Raw genomic sequence first — 17,332 nt, forward strand, 5'->3', positions numbered from 1 at the left:
CAAAAAGGGAATAACAAAGGTAATTTTTAGAATACTAAAAAGCAAAAACCTACTTACCTGTAAGTGGTCTAGAAAAAAAAAAAAAATTAAGGTCTTATCCGACCTTCATTCAGTCACTTACAATCTGCTTTCAGCAAAGTTAACACAGAACGTTCAACCTTGGACTGCTTTGCTTTTATACAACTCACATTTGGAAATACAAGTCTCAAAAGAGACTTCAAATTTGCTTCAAGTCACCTAGAAGATCTAAACATGAAATATACTGCAAACACAAATAAAAACAAAATACATGTTAATTGAGGGAAGGGGCAAAAATCACCCTACTTTCTTTCTTTAAAAAAACATAGAGCTCATGCCCAAGTTCTCTAACAATACTCACAGTTCTAGCAAGCAACAAGACATACATTTTAAACTAGACTTATTCAAGGCTGGAAAGTACAGATTCTGAACATCTCATTTGTACCATTAGTGGAGAAATATGGCAAAAAGGAATCAAAGGACAGCAGGACATCAAAGAATATGCGCCTAAGAGAAAAGGTATAAAAGGGAAATCCCCACTTGCCTGGTAAGTCCCTCTTGACGACTTGGTCCCAATGCAACGTCCCTGTTATGTCTCTGCTGTCCGAATCCATTCAACCACAGATTCATGTTCTAACTCACCATGTCCCCCAAGGTATAAAGAAAGAAGAACTGTCTCGTCCTCTCCTAATACGCGGCCCAGTTGACGTCTACTGGGACATAGACCCACCTTATGATTTTAAAACAAGGCCTTCCTGGACTAAGCCTTGGACTTTCCCATTCTGCCCAGTCTCCTCAACTGGAGGGTGTGAGGGTGCAGCTCTTCACCATGATGGGCTGATGTAGATCAATCACAGTAGATGGTGGGTCTTAGCGGGTCTAACAGCTCCAATGGCCATTCATTTTGGCAAAGACCATATTTTTTTGATAGCTGACCCACAAATCTCTACTGTTCTCTGGCTTACATTGGTAGAATCCAAGGTAAATTTTAAATGTGAAAACATCATTGCAGAGTAGTCTAAAGAAAACTTTATGCTGCAATACAAATTCAGGAAGGTAGGAAAACTAGAGTTAAGTTTAAGATTTCCTTGGGTGATGCTTTTAAAGTTTGCTAATGAAAAGCTTAAGAAAGGGGGATTACCTTTTTACCATTAATCACAGCTCTAACTTAGGTTACAATACAACTAAACTACCAGCTGGTAAGCTAAACACGCAGCAGGCAGGGAAACAAGACACTTGCCTCTTTGTATAGACTGCCCCTCCTGAAGCAGTAGCCTCCTCCTTCTGGGACGAGCCATACGTGGAGCCAGTGGATGGTGGGCTCTTACCCACAGGGCTCTTCTTGGATGGACTCATCGACCCAGAGCCATGATCAAACTGACCAGCCTGGTACCCAGAACCACTCTGCAGAGCTGAGCCCATCTGGGATGCGCTGGAAAGTGGAGGGCTAGGTTTTGGCACAGGGCTAGGACGAGGAGACCGCCGTCTCACTACCACAGACTGGAGGGGGCTTTTCAGAGCAGGGCTGCGCTCCCGAGGACTGAGCTCGGAGACTGCTGATCCCCGTGATGCAGAACCAGCACTGTATGTGGTGGCATCTGCCCATGGCTTTGAGCTCTCAGATGATTTTGTATCTTGAGAGGTGCTTCCAGAGAACGTCTGCTCCTTGGACTCATCTCCTTGGTTATCCCCGGCAGACTGAGAAGGCCGGCTATCCTTGGAAGAGGACTTTTTATCCTTTGCAGACTTGCGTTTAGAAGATTCAACTCTGCTGTGATTGGAAGAAGAACGAGAGGATGAGGAGCGCCTTGACCTGTCAGAGGAAGATTTATCGGAGTTTCTAGAATGGCTCCTGGACCGTGGTGAAGGGGATCTTCTCTTTGGGGACCGGGATCGGGAACGGCCCCGACGAGGACTGTATGCTTGCCGATAATTCTGCCAATTTGAGCGATAGTTTCCATATCCTCCTCGGTTATACTGGCCCCATGGGTAAAAGCCTCTGTTGCGCCCACGGAAATAATAGGGTCTTCTATAGCCTCTGTTGTGACCTCGGAAATCCCGATTCTGATATACTCTTGGGTGATTCCTCTCTCTGTTATGAGCTGGAGAATACGATCTGGAACGAGACCTAGAACTGAAAGGGGGGTGGGGGAGAAATGTTTGAATTTTTGACACAAACATTTTACTTGTGAAAAATCTGCCAACAAAAAGGTAACATTCTGAAATTCCTGCTTCTAGGGTGCATACTTAAATATTTAATACTAATGCTTATGGACCATATTAAGTACAAAAATACAGGTAGGAATCACTTTAACAAATGAGACACTGAAACTGCTTCATTAATATTACAGCACATTTTAAATGGAAATATATTTCTACAATGAAAGAGTATCAAAATGTTCTTAATGAAGTAAGCTCAACAAAGGTGCTGCTTAGAGTTCCACAGCACCGGGGATTTTACGGGTCTCTAGATCACTGGAAATGAGGAAGAACTATAAGCTGTGGTACCAGACAGGTTAACTGTTAGATCCTTTGGCCCTGTACTGTTACAACACTATTCCCTATCCTATTCACCTCCCTCTGTGCGGGCCTAATTTCTTCCATTCCACTAAGACCTGGAGTTGTAAATACATAGTAACAGGTCTACTTATTTTTTTAATTTAATTTTTTAAATTAATTTTTAGAGAGAGGAGAGGAGAGACAGAAAGAGGAGGGAGAAGCAGGAGCATCAACTCATAGAAATTGCTTCCTATATGTGCCTTAACCAGCCAAGCCCACGGTTTTGAATCGGAAACCTCAGCGTTCCAGGTTAATGCTTTTTATCCACTGTGCACCACAGGTCAGGCAACAGGTCTAATTCAAAGAACACTTAAATAGGGACTTAGAGAATGTATATGTTCAAAGTTTAAAAGGGTTTTTTTTTACTGAAATCATATCAGTAAAGCATACAAACATTTTTTAGTGGAGACTTGGAAACAGTCTCAGTATTTACATCAGTTTCCATGGCTGAACTACAAAATACTAGCCAGGTGCCACAAGAGGGCACTATCTGACTATAAGTCACCCAAGTACACAGGAGATTAGCAAAGAGAAACCCCCACACACATCGTTCAAGTCAACCTAAGGCCTAAATGTTGTGTTCTTCATGGTTTAAAAATTTAGAACTCATAACTTGTAATGTTGCATTTCCAGAACCACGGATATTCAACAGTAACCTAACTTTGTACAAATTATATGTCCATAAATGCCAGGCTTGTCAATGACAGGGAGTGAGCTCTTTTTCCATCAAAAAGTCAAAAACTGTACTTGGTATAAAAATCCACTGGGGTTCTTGGATACCACCTGTCTTGTCAACTATGATACAGATTATTAACAATAACCACTACTCCTAAGTAGTTAGCTAGAAATATGCAAAATTACTAGAAAATGCTTTCTAAAAATATTTTCTTTACAGATATAAAATAAAAACTCTTCAGTTACTCAGCAGGCATTCTCCCAGCAGACCTGATTTGAAACAGTCATTGTTTGTTAGCAAATGTGACAGGCTTTAACAACGAAACAAAATAGTATTTTTAAAAGAAACTTACATTTAATTTAATCTGTTTTCTACTAGTTACTTCCTGCTGTGCTCAGCATCAAACTGTTAGTTTGTGAATATTGCCATTTAAGTACAATTAAAAATAAACTTACCTTCCACAACACTTCATTTGAAAACAGTACAATATAAGAAAAGGAGAAGGAAGAAGTAGATGCAGGCTATGACACTGAACATGACTCAATTAAATGGCTATCCTTGAGAGAGGTGATGTATCACCAGCACTAAGGAGGGGTTAATTCCTGTTCCCAGCCTCAGGGGCTACCGCGGCTTCTGTCACCAACTACTAGTGAGGGCTCTGGGGCACACTGCATCCAAAACCCGCAGTCACTGCACAGATGCAGGAACATGAGTCTCTCTGCAGATTGCAAATGAAGTTATTTACAAAAAGTCACTTAAAAGGATACAGTCTGTGAAATACAAGGAAACAATCAATTTTCTCCAAATTTGTGCAACTCAGCAGTTAACTTAAAGGCATGTTTTCTCAAACCCTCTGGATAGTACACTTTCCTTGTAGGAGAAGGAAAACAAAAAGAAAAATCGTGAAACAGATAAGCCAGAAATAACTGAATATCCATTGGCAAATTTATCTGTTTCTAAAAATCTGAGAAGTCAGACTAGAATCAAATATAAAAACATGTTTTCTAGTGGAGAAATTCCTCCCAAACAATCATCTAGGTATATAAGATAGCAAATACAGTGGCTCTAGACCTACCCCAACACATACTGCCTGCCTGAGGTACATACTTTCCCCAAGTCAGTGACCACGCCAAACAACGTGTGGAATAAGGAGCAGAGACCTGTACCGATCTGCCTACAGTTCCTGTTGTCACAAGTACTTCAGAGTGGTTAACATCTGATTTGTGTCCGTTCCATTTTGTCCCTCGTCCCTCAGTTTTGGTTGTATAGCCTCTTGTTTTTGAACCAATTACTTAGTTTTTTAAAGTTTTAAAATGTCACTTTTCAAATGAATAATAAAAAAGTTAAAGATAAAATGTTACCTTTCAGAACCAAAAAAACTAAAACTGAGGTTTAACAGGCCCAAATCAAAAATTGTGGATGCAAGGCAGGAGTTACTAAGAGTCTTTGCTCAGTCCCAAGGCCTTGATAGTAACTTCCCAAGGTAGATATAAATTTATATATTGCATTCTTTTTTTTCTTTTGGAGGGGTTAAAAGGTGGGATAGAATTTTACTTACATAGACATTGACACGACTGGGTAACAGGTAAGACTTTAGTGCTTGAACAAAGTTTGCGATGAAAGAGAAAAAAAGGTAAAAGAGTGGCTATCTTCAATGTATTATCTTTTTAAAAATTATTATTTCTCTTGTCTGAGGGAGAAACTCAAAATTTATAACTTCCTGTTCCACATTATGTTGGAGTGTGGAGTCATCAATATTAGGCACACCTACTTTTTGCTCAACCTCTGGTCTGAAATTAATTGTCAGGCAGGCCTCTCATAGATTCCATTTAAGAAATTAACTTGTTCCTGTTAGGAGGCAGAAAAAACATATCCTACTGTTCAACAGATTCATTTAGAAGTACTATGGAACCATCAAAAATGAAGTTTTTAATAACTTTTCCTGAGGTTTATTTTAAATTTCATAATTCATTTAAGAAAAGGATTCTAGAGACTCATGAGAAGAGGAGTTTCAAATGGCAAACTTGATAAATTACCTCCCTGCCTAGTGCAATTCTGATAAAAAATAAATTGTGCAAGATTCCCCCTTTTAGTATTTACGTATTTCCCTAGTGCATATATAGAAACTTGTATCTACTGAAAGGTCCTTATCTACTCACAAAAGAAAAAATTAAAACAATTTAAAGAATGAAAAACCCAACTCACAACACATTAAGAAGAAAAGATGCTGGAGGTTTGGAATCCTATTCCAAGACATAACTGAAATAGAGAAACCACATCTAAAGGTGTGAAAATGGGTTAAATTTAAAAATATTTGCAATAAATTTAAAAGAATTATTTGTACATTTAGAAAGATAAAGTGATACCTAAAACAGTGATTTTTAGATTAGTTTAGCTGGCACATCAGGTGTATACAAATGACTCCTGGTAGGTTTTAAGGTTTATTTTAGTGGGTTAAGACTTCTTTTCCTTGCATTGTTGATCATACTGTTAAATCCTCTTAGCTAGCCTTTCTTTCTTGATGAAAATGAACTTTAGTTCAAGACTTTAAAAATGCTTCACTGCTTGACCAGGCGGTGGCGCAGTGGATAGAGCGTCGGACTGGGATGCAAAGGACCCAGGTTTGAGACCCCAGGATAGCCAGCTTGAGCATGGGCTCATCTGGCTTGAGCAAAAAAGCTCACTAGCATGGACCCAAGGTCACTGGCTCGAGCGAGGGGTTACTCAGTCTGCTGAAGGCCCGCGGTCATGGCACATATGAGAAAGCAATCAATGAACAACTACGATGTCGCAATGAAAAACTGATGATTGATGCTTCTCATCTGTGTTCCTGTCTGTTTGTCCCTATCTATCCCTCTATCTGACTCTCCCTCTGTCCCTGTAAAAAAATAAAATAAAATAAATAAAATAAAAAAATGCTTCCCTGAAAAATAATCAGGCCCTGGCTGGGTGGTTCAGTGGACAAAGTGTCATCCTGGCACACCAAGGTTGCAAGTTCAATCCCCAGTCAGGGGACATACAAGCAGCAACCAGTGAGTGCACAACTAAATGGAACTACTAAGTGGAACAAGCTGATGCTTCTCTCTCTCTCTCCCTTCCACTATCAATGGAAAAAACTAAAAAGAAAAAATTGGTTGTAGAGATTTGAAGTAAGCAGCTCAAAAATAAAATGCACTTTCTTCCAAAGTAGACGAGAAATAGTATGTGCTGGCAGAGGAGAAAAGGAATTAGACAAACAGTATGGGGCAAGCAAAGCTGATTTGGATTTGTAGTATTTGAAGAAACCTAGAATATTTTACAGCCCAACTTCCACCTCAAACCAATCCTCCCCCCCACAACTCCATCTAACACTCACAGAAAGTCTAAAAAAAATCTTCAAAACACCCATGGCCTGATGCAATGATTATCTCAATGTACAATCACACCCACATACCTCAGTCTGCGCTTCCTTGAACGAGAGACAGATCGACTTCGGGATCGAGACTTTGAAAATGAACGAGAACGAGATCTTGATGCAGATCTTGAGCGAGAAGAACGAGACCCAGACTTGGATTTGTTTGTTTTTGACATCTCTGAAGAAAGGGTCAGTCACTTTTCAATTACACCTAAAGAAAATAGATTCAAATGAGTGAGTCCCTCTGTACACTTGAACTTCTCTGGACATTTAGAAACCATTTTTTAAAAATGCAGATTAGGCCTGACCTGTGGTGGCACAGTGGATAAAGCATCAACCTGAAACACTGAGATCACTGGTTCAAAACCCTGGGCCAGTAAAAAACAAACAAACAAACAAAAAAAAACACCAAAAAACCCTGGGCCTGCCCAGTCAAAGCACATATGGGAGTTGATGCTTCCTGCTCCTCCCTTCTCTCTCTCTCTCTCTCTCTCTCTCTCTCTCTCTTCTCTAAAATGAATAAATAAATATTTTTTTAAAAAAATGCTGATTAGGCCCTAGCTGGCTGGCTGAGTGGCAGAGCATCCGCCCAGAGTATGGAAGTCCCAGGTTCGATTCCTGGTCAAAGCATACAGGAAGCAATCATCTGCTTCTTTACCCCCTTACCCTCCTCCTTCTTTCTCTTTCTCTCTCTCCCTCTCCTGCAGCCAGGGCTTGATTGGTTCTAGCCACCGGCACTGGATGCTGAGGCCTCTGCTACTGCCTCAGGCACTAAAAATAGCTCAGTTGTAACTAAGCATAGACCCAGATGGGCAGATTATCAGACCAAGACAGGGGTTGTCAGGTCCCAGTCAGGAGTCTCTATTTCCCCTCCTCTCATGTGGAAAAGAAGAAAAAAATATATATATACAGATTAAATAACTGATTTTAAAAAACCACTTGGTTTGACCAGTGGTGGCGCAGTGGACAGAGCAACAACCTGAGATGCTGAGGTCCCATGTTTGAAACCCCAAGTTCGCTGGCTTGAGCAAAGGTCATTGACTCAGCCTGAGCTCCCCGGTCAAGGCACGTATGAGAAGCAATCAATGAACAACTAAAGTGATGCAGCTACAAATTGATGCTTCTCATCTCTCCCCCTTCCTGCCTGTCTGCCTTTCTCTCTCTCGCTAAAAAAATAAAATAAAACAGAATAAAAAATAAAAGTATAAAAGCCTTCTCTAATATTTTAATATCACAACAATATGTATATACTACATCCTATAAAATACAGGATATTGCCCTGGCCAGATAGCTCAGGTGGTTGGAGCTTCGTCCTAAAACACAGAGGTTGCTGGTTTGATTCCCAGTCAGGACACACACAGGTACAGATCGACATTCCTGTCTCCTCTCTCTCCCTTCCTCTCTCTCTCTGAAAATCAATAAAAGAATAATTTTTTAAAATACAGGATATTAATCCATAAACAAAGGACTAAAGTAATTTATAAAGTAAAGAACCATCACTTCATTCTAATCATTAGCATCAACCTTCTTTTAGGGTCATTTTCTCCCACACAAAAAACACATTTTTTTTTTCCTTTTTTCCCCTCCTCTGCTGGAATGAACAGAAAGCCTCAGAGTTGCCCAGACAAGTGACCAATGGCTTTGGATGCAAGGTCCACTGTCAAGCCAATTCACTTATTCTCCTTTACACCACAACTAAAACTTTGGGCATCTTCTAAGGAGCAAAAACTTGGAAGTGCTAAAGCACGTATCTACCAAAGACCAGAAAAAAGAGTAAGGGATCTGTTAAAGATCACCAAGCTTTCTTGGAATATATGTACCCTGATTTATTGATGTCACCCCATTAAAATTAATAAAAATTTGTGTATATAAAAAATAAATCACCAAGCTAGTAAATAGTCAAACCAGGCCAAACCTCCATGTCTTATTCCATCACACCTTGCTGTCTCAGTGCTTAGCAAATGATTCTTTTAACTGATGTTGTTCTAGCTTGTGAGGAGAAAAATAATAATCAACAAATATTTCATCCTCCCATACCTCATAGACTTTCTTGTTAATCAGATCTCAGCTCAAAAGCTATCTGCTCAAAGGTTTGCTCTGACCACCCAATCAAAAGTAGCTGCCCAGTCATTCTCCAGGGTCTAATCCAGTACCTTTCTTTTTCTTTAGAGAATTCAATTCAGTACTTCAAAACTATCTTGTTTATTACTGTTTTGTTTTTCCATCTTTATCCAACTAGTAGGTAAACTTTACACCAGCAGTAATCTTATTTACTTAATGCCCAAAACAGTGTTAAAGTAAGAGACCAGCCTTGATATTTCTTGAGCAGACAAAACCAGTACAGTCATACAAATATGGCTTAATTTAGCTTATTTTTGCAAGACTACCTTGACCTGTGTCACTTCTTGTTTATGCTTCTGGAAATCACAAATAAAACTTGAACCGTTTCCCAAGGTTGCTATGAAGTAACCACTGAAAATTCTAATATAACCAATCACTATGAAAAATGGTCACTGCTTTCTCACTCTATAAGCTGGGCCGCAGTCCATGTTTTGGTTTGAGTGCTCCCAGTTTGTAAACTATGTTTTTTATGTGTGCACAATAAACTTTTACTAATAATTGCTTCAGTAATTCATTGGTTTTTACTTGTTATGAACTTTTGTTACCAACAACTGCTTTAAAAATGTTTATGAACTTATTTTATCCTCAAAGAGGACAGTATCATGTTCCATTTTACAGATTTAAACCCAGCCAACCTGCTCCAAGCCAATGTTCTCAACCATTATTATTCTGCCTCCCTAGAGAAGTGTCTGGCACACAGAAGTCACTCACAGAATTAAAAAATACACATCTTCTCCACTCTTACCAAGTTTCAGATCTGGTAAAGAAGGCAAGAGATAGACAAACTAAAAGGTGATATTTGTTTCTACTTATATATTCAAACTTTAGATTTGAATCTCAAGAACTTCTGAAAAGGGAAAAAGTCCAGGAAGCTCATAGGGAAAATAACCGTATTTTTCAAAGACATAATTTAGAAAGGTCTGACAAACTGCTAGGGAGCCAGAGACAAACGGTGATGAGTAAGGGGTTGCTTAATGAGGACACCAAAGACCATCCACCCACCGCACTTCCAGAAGAGGCATCTCTTTCACTGGTGGTGAGAGGAGCACAGGAGTACTGTATGTGGCAGTGCCGCAAAGCGCAGCGTCACTCACGTGTAGTACTACTTCCAGTGACGCGGGACGTACACATCACGGCTCCAAAAGTGTGTCATATCACTTGTTACAGCTAGCAGTGACAAATATGGAACCGGACACTGACCATCTCATTAGCCAAAAGCAGGCCCATAGTTCCCATTGAAATACTGGTCAGTTTGTTGATTTAAATTTACTTGTTCTTTATTTTAAATATTGTATTTGTTCCCATTTTGGTTTTTTACTTTAAAATATGTGCAGTGTGCATAGGGATTTGTTCATAGTTTTTTTATAGTCCGGCCCTCCGACGGTCTGAGGGACAGTGAACTGGCCCCGTGTAAAAAGTTTGGGGACTCCTGGTCTAGATCCTACCAAAAGGATCAAACTGTTGTGTGCTCTATCAAGGTCAAAGATACTTCAATTTGGAGCCGATTTCTGGCAGCGGTGTCATTGTACAAAGCCAGGGTAGAGGAATAAGTTACTTGGGGATAGAAGGTGGAGTTACAAATGAACAATTTATAGAAACTAAATATTAAAAATATATTTTGTTTTGATGGTTGAGGCCTTCAGCATACTTTGGGATTATTGGGTCCATTCTTGATAAATGGCTTTTTTCTGTCACAAGTTTAGAGATATCTTTGCCTAGCAACATCTGTCACATCTTCGATTTCAGCTTGGGCCAGAAATAAAAATCCTTTTAGATCACTTACAACAGGTGAACAATATCAATATTCAGAAGAAAAAGAAAGGGCAACAGTTAGTGAAAAGGAAACACTCATTTCAATCCCCAGAAATTGGAAATTAGCTAATTTTCATTAAGAGGAAATGTCATCTAAATACATACAGAGCCAAACTTAACACATCTACGGATATTAAACTTACTAAAATTGACAAGTATACCCAAAAGTGGCACATTGGATCAGGTGTGACCTGGAATGCAGGGGTTGCTGGTCTGAAACCCCAGGCTTGCCCAGTTAAGGCACATACAAGAAGCAACTACAATGAGCTGATGCTTCCCACTTCCCACCCTGCTGCCTTTCTCTCTCTCTTCTCTCTCAAAAATCAATACACTGCTCACACAAATTAGGGGACCGGAGAACATGCAGATATGACAGTACTTTCAGCCTTTTGTACAGTGCATTTTCACCAGTGAAATAAGAGTTGGTTTTATAACTTATTTGCATAATTGAACAACTTTCTTTGACTTGTTTGCTTTTCTGATGTCAGTTAATAAAAAATCAGCCTGACCAGGCAGTGGCGTAGTGGATAGAGCGTCGGACTGGGATGCGGAAGGATCCAGGTTCGAGACCCCAAGGTCGCCAGCTTGAGCGCGGGCTCATCTGGTTTGAGCAAAAAGCTCACGGCTTGGACCCAAGGTCGCTGGCTCCAGCAAGGGGGGTCACTCGGTCTGCTGAAGGCCCACGGTCAAGGCACATATGAAAAAGCAATCAAGGAACTAAGAAGTCGCAACGTGCAACGAGAAACTAATGATTGATGCTTCTCATCTCTCTCCGTTCCTGTCTGTCTGTCCCTGTCTATCTCTGCCTCTGTAAAAAAAATAATAATAAATAAAAAAATAAAAATGCTTTTATTGCTTCATATTCATTTTGAAATATCCTCTAATTTTTGTGAGCAGTATATTTAGACACTATTAACACATTCTGAGATTTCTCTTTCTGGTGGCCACACCACTTGTTGATTCACAGTGTGCTCTGAGTCACTAAACCCTTCTTCAGCTGCAAGATGTCCTCCTTCTCCATCTTATATTTATGCAACTGTTGTTTTACTCCCCCCAACCTTTTATTTAAAATCCAAGTGTAGAATTTCAAACAGCCTTCTGAAATCATTTCAGATACCATTTTGTCACTTGGGCAAGGGTTCATTTTAAACTATTCTGCAAAGCCACTTGAGAGAACAGTTTCCAGACCCATCACCCTTTTCAAACCCAAAGCCTTCTCCACTCAAATCACTTGTCTAATTACCAAGCAAATCAATGGTCCTTGTAAGAACACAGCTCTTGGAAGAACAGATGCATTTTACTTAAAACAAAACAAAACAAAGGTCTTTTGACATATAATTATGTGGCTTTCATATCATTAAAAACACAGATCTTATTTTTCAACTCCAAGAAAAAGAAAAATATTGGCAAAGAAGGCCAAAGCAAGCATCTCTAAATCAAAAACCCTCGAAGATAAGAAAGAATTAAATTACTCCTCTCTCCTTCTCACTCCAGATTAAGTTTCTTCTTAGTGTACCTAGTGCTATGCCAGCATTGTGCTTGGCACATGGTAGCTATCTGCTGAATTCACCAGAACAAACATTTTGGGAGTATTTACTACAGTTTTGCCCCATGTTTGGAACCCTCTGGGTAGCCTATTGAAAGATTGTATTTGGCAGGAGATGGGTTCCTAAAACTAAGCAGTGCCAAATAAAGCCTCCCAACAGGCCACCCTGGGGTTCCAACCTTGGCAGTCTACTATAAATGGCCAGGCAACACAGAAACCACACAAGTATCCCTCCACCCATAAATACCAGGCTCATGTTCAAGAAGGTTATCTCAGAAAATACTTAACTGTTTATTTTTATAGAAAGATTTACTTTTAGTCAAGCAAATAAAAATGTAAATATATTATAAACTGAAACAAAATACATAAACATAAAACAAGACTGATAGCTACCCTAATATGTGAAATCAATTCAAAACCAAGTCCTTTAAAACTCTCTCAATCCAAGGAAGGCTATGGAAATGGGAGTTATACCAGGAAACTAATGCCTATGAAAAATATCTATACCCTAATATGTGAAATCAATTCAAAACCAAGTCCTTTAAAACTCTCTCAATCCAAGGAAGGCTATGGAAATGGGAGTTATACCAGGAAACTAATGCCTATGAAAAATATCTATACCGGCCCTGGCCGGTTGGCTCAGTGGTAGAGCGTCGGCCTGGCGTGCAGGGGTCCCGGGTTCGATTCCCGGCCAGGGCACACAGGAGAAGCGCCCATCTGCTTCTCCACCCCTCCCCCTCTCCTTCCTCTCTGTCTCTCTTCCCCTCCTGCAGCGAGGCTCCATTGGAGCAAAGATGGCCCGGGCACTGGGGATGGCTCCTTGGCCTCTGCCCGGGGCGCTAGAGTGGCTCTAGTCTCAACGCTCCGGAGGGGCAGAGCATCGCCCCCTGGTGGGCGTGCCCCTGGTGGGCGTGCCGGGTGGATCCCAGTAGGGCGCATGTGGGAGTCTGTCTGACTGTCTCTCCCTGTTTCCAGCTTCGGAAAAATACAAAAACATAATAATAATTTAAAAAAAAAATCTATACCTGTTTGTTTTTTTAAAATGAATTTATTGGGGGATGACACTGGTTAACAAAAGTGAATAAGATCCAGGTGACAATTCTATAATACATCATCTGTATATTGTATTGTGTTCACCGCCCCAAGTCAAGTCTCCACCACCATTCATCCTCCCTTTCCTCTCTTCTACCTCCCTACACCTAAGTGTTTTGTTTTGTTTTTTGTTTTTGTTTTTTTTACAGAGACAGAGAGTGAGTCAGAGAGAGGGATAGACAGGGACAGACAGACAGGAACAGAGAGAGATGAGAAGCATCAATCATTAGTTTTTCGTTGCACATTGCAACACCTTAGTTGTTCATTGATTGCTCTCTCATATGTGCCTTGACCACGGGCCTTCAGCAAACCGAGTAACCCCTTGCTGAAGCCAGCGACCTTGGGTCCAAGCTGGTGGGCTTTTGTTCTAACGAGATGAGCCCGCACTCAAGCTGGCAACCTTGGGGTTTCGAACTTGGGTCCTCTGCATCCCAGTGCGACGCTCTATCCACTGCGCCACCGCCTAGTCAGGCCACCTAAGTGTTTTGAATGGCTTCACTGCTGTAATTGAATGTCTGCACAGGGCTTTGCTGGGCAAATCACTCTTTTTATTTCCTTCCTTCTTCCCATTAATATCAAACATTATCTAATAGAATATATTCAAGTTTTTCAAGAGATCTCATGTACTTATATTCAATTCTCATGAGGTTAACTCTCATTCCAATGTTCACATCCCAACCAATTTAAAACCAAAATAAGTTCGAGGCATGCCGATAAACACCAGCATCTTTCTAGCAGCACTTGCTTCCCTGCAGCAGTGAAGCATAAAATATCTTTCTCTTATTTTCTTAGATTAGACTACATTACACCATGAAACTTTCACTACTAAATCTTACTCCAAGGAACCATGACCCAAAAGTCATGTGTTAATTTAAGGAAGCAGAAGTGTTACAAAGGACAACATTTAATGTTTAATTTGCATTGCAGGACCTAAATAAGCTCTAAGTCTAAAGCACCTCAGGACAGAATCAATAAATATCACTCTTTAAAAGAAATCTAATGGTCAAGACAATGAGTAAGAACAGTCACTTATGGAAATCTTCCTAAGAAATAACCCTCCAAAAAGAAATGCAAATATCTCAGCATAAGACAAATCCTTTTGTTTAAGTCTCTAACTTAAGATGTAAATACCTAAGGTATACTGAAACACTGACATGTGTATCATTTATGACGTAAGTTTATAAAGACACAAGTTTTAGTAATAAATACTGAAAGTGGGAAACTGAAGTCTAGAGAGAAGGAAAGCTATGGTTTTAATGACTCATAGTGATTAAAGAAAAGTAGGCCCTCGCTGGTTGGCTCAGTGGTAGAGCATCGGCCCAGCGTGTGGATGCCCCAGGTTCAATTCCTGGTCAGGGCACACAGGAGAAGTGACCATTTAATTCTCAATGGTCCCCACCTTTCCCCTCCTGAAGCCAGAGCTCCACTGGTTCAAGAGCACAGGCACCAGGTGCTGAGGATGGCTCCATGGAGCCTTGGCCTTGGGCACTAGAAATAGCTCAATCGTGAGCATGGCCCAGATGGGCAGAGTATCGACTCCAGACAGGGGTTGCCCAGTGGATCCTGGTCAGGGCGCATGTGGGAGTCTATCTCCCTCCTCTCACTTGGAAAAGGAAAAAAAAAGACAGAAAAGTAGAAATATGGAGTTCAAACCTAAAAGTTAATAGTGTCAAACAAAAGATTTTTGCCTTGCTTCTGGTTAGACAGGCTGGCGGTGTGGGTATAACACTTGTTATCTAGCAATGGAAAGTTGTTATCTAGCAAAATAATGTTGACAAAGGAGAAAAGGATTTTAAATTGAGACTTTCCTGAAAAGGCCAGGATACATCATTTCCTCAAGTAGGATAAGCCTTCTCTACAAATTAATTTAGCTATCCTGACCTGATGGCCTGACTTATGAACACCTAGCTCCTCTAGCTCTGTATCTTGAATACATTCAAACACCCTTCTAACTTAGAATTTGGTCTCTGGATGGACATGCCCACCAGAAAAAACTGCCCCAGGCAAATACTGGCTTTACTGGTAGATCTGTAACCACAGGAAATTCATTCCCTGGAACTTGATCAGTAACACCTGCTAACATTTACTAATATGTGCCAGACAAGGAGCTATGAACCTTCACCATTATCTCATTTATACACACAAACCTCATTAAGTACTATGTTCGGTACCTGTTTTACATAAGAGGATATGAGGGCTTACAGAGTTGGCAACTTGCCTCCCCAAAGTTCTACAGCTACTTAAGTTCAGAATTCAAACAGACATCAATGCCAGAGTCACCATTACCTTATAGGCAATCCCAAAGGTATACCCCATCCATCAGTCTCTTGTGAATTTGATCAGTTAAAAATAAAAGTTAATCTGAGAAGCGTAATTGTCTTGAAACAGGAGAGCTTAGATGCTTAACTAAAAGAGCCAAGAGCCCTCTTCCCCCACCCATACCTCTAACTCATAATGTATGCAAAAAATGAAAATAAGCTCTGCCTGAAATCTGTCTCAGAACTTCCAATGCAAAAACAATTGCCCTGCCAAAGACAGCAATGTTTCTGCTAAGGACGATTTCAGAGCCTCAACTAGGAAAGCCACAGTCCGCCGCAGAGAACAGAGCTTTTCTGTAACAAGAAACATGAACATAACAACTGAGGATAAAAAAAATGGAAAGAGTATTTTTTTTTTTTTTTTTGCTTTCCTGTGACCGGCCAAAAGTGCACCATGACTTTACGGACACACTGTACTTAACTGTTTATATTTACAGAAAGATTTACTTTTAGTCAAGCAAATAAAAATGTAAATATACTATATAATGCCCCCAGAGGGGCAGCTCAACACCAGCCTCTTTCTGGGGGGGCGGGGCGGGGGGTGGTTCCCTGCTCCACAGCTTGTCTGTTACACCAGGTTATTCAGGGCTGCAGTGCTCTCAAGTCACCAGAACAGGGCAACACACATACACACACGCACACACACGCAGAGTGTGAAAATTTAAAAATAGGAAGACGAATATCTATGTACACCCCACCTCACAGTCATAGGCAACCACTAATCTATGTCCTGTCTTTACATAACAGCCTATACTGGATGCTTCATATAAATGGAATCATAAAATGTGAGGTTTTGTAACTGGGTTCTTTCAATTAGCATGTTTCAGAAGTCATCCATGTTGTAGCATGTTCTCAGTAGTACATTCTGTTTTACGTAAAAAACTTATTTGCTTATTTATAGAGAGAAAGGGAGAGGGGACGAGAGCAGGCAGGAGGGAGAAAAGGGGAGAGAAACACTGATTTACTGTTCCATTTATACAACTCACTGGCTGATTCTTGAATGTGCCCCAATCAGGGATAAAACTCACAACATTGGCGTTATTGGGAGGACACTCTAACCAAGTAAACTACCCAGCCAGGACCAGTAAATTCCTATTTCATACCAGTGATATCACATTTATCCATTCCCTAGCTGGTGCACATTGGGGTTGTTTCCACTTTTTAACTATTATACATAATGCTGTTATAAACATCCATGTACATGTTTTGGGGTGGAGATTTTTTATCTTTCTTGGGTACATATTAGAAGTGGTACTGCTCAGTCATACGGTAACTTTATGCTTAACTTTGTGAGGAAACTGCCAGACTATATTTCAAAGCAGCCATACAATTTTACATTCCCATCAGAAGTGTATGAGGGCTCCCACTTCTCTACATCTTCAATATTCATTGTCTTTTTTATTATAGCCTTCTTAATGAGTGTAAAGCAGTATCTTACTGAGGTTTTATCTCCCTTATGACTAGTGATACTGAACATCTTTTTATAAGTGTATTGGCCATTTGTGTGCCTTCCTTTGGTGGAATGTCTATTCAGATTCTTTGTCCATTTTTAAATTGAATTACTAGATTATCTGTCCTCTTGCTGAATTCTTTATAAAGTCTCTCATTTTTGTAGGTCGTCTTTCCATTTTCTTAACGCTGACCTTTGAAGCATAAGGGTTTTAAATTTTTATTTTGCTGATAAAGTCCAATTAATTTTTTTTTCTTTGTTGCTTGTGGTTTTGATGTCACATCTGAGAAGGGTTTGCACAAGGTCACAAAAATGTACTAAGTTTTCTTCTAAGAGTTTTATACTT

General features: G+C 40.1%; 1 protein-coding gene across 1 annotated transcript in view; it reads right to left on the reverse strand.

The window, feature by feature from the left end:
• THRAP3 (thyroid hormone receptor associated protein 3) overlaps nt 1-17,332 on the reverse strand; it is a 67,350-nt gene that overhangs the window by 13,026 nt on the left and 36,992 nt on the right. Inside the window, exons 3-4 of the mRNA XM_066269643.1 lie at nt 6,687-6,858; nt 1,259-2,152 (exon numbers count right to left, since the gene is read on the reverse strand). Coding sequence (XP_066125740.1) covers nt 1,259-2,152; nt 6,687-6,823 — 1,031 coding nt within the window. The 5' untranslated portion in view covers nt 6,824-6,858. The remainder of the gene's footprint in view (nt 1-1,258; nt 2,153-6,686; nt 6,859-17,332) is intronic.

This window comes from Saccopteryx bilineata, chromosome 3 (assembly GCF_036850765.1).
Source record: "Saccopteryx bilineata isolate mSacBil1 chromosome 3, mSacBil1_pri_phased_curated, whole genome shotgun sequence".
Taxonomy (NCBI): Eukaryota; Metazoa; Chordata; class Mammalia; order Chiroptera; family Emballonuridae; genus Saccopteryx; species Saccopteryx bilineata.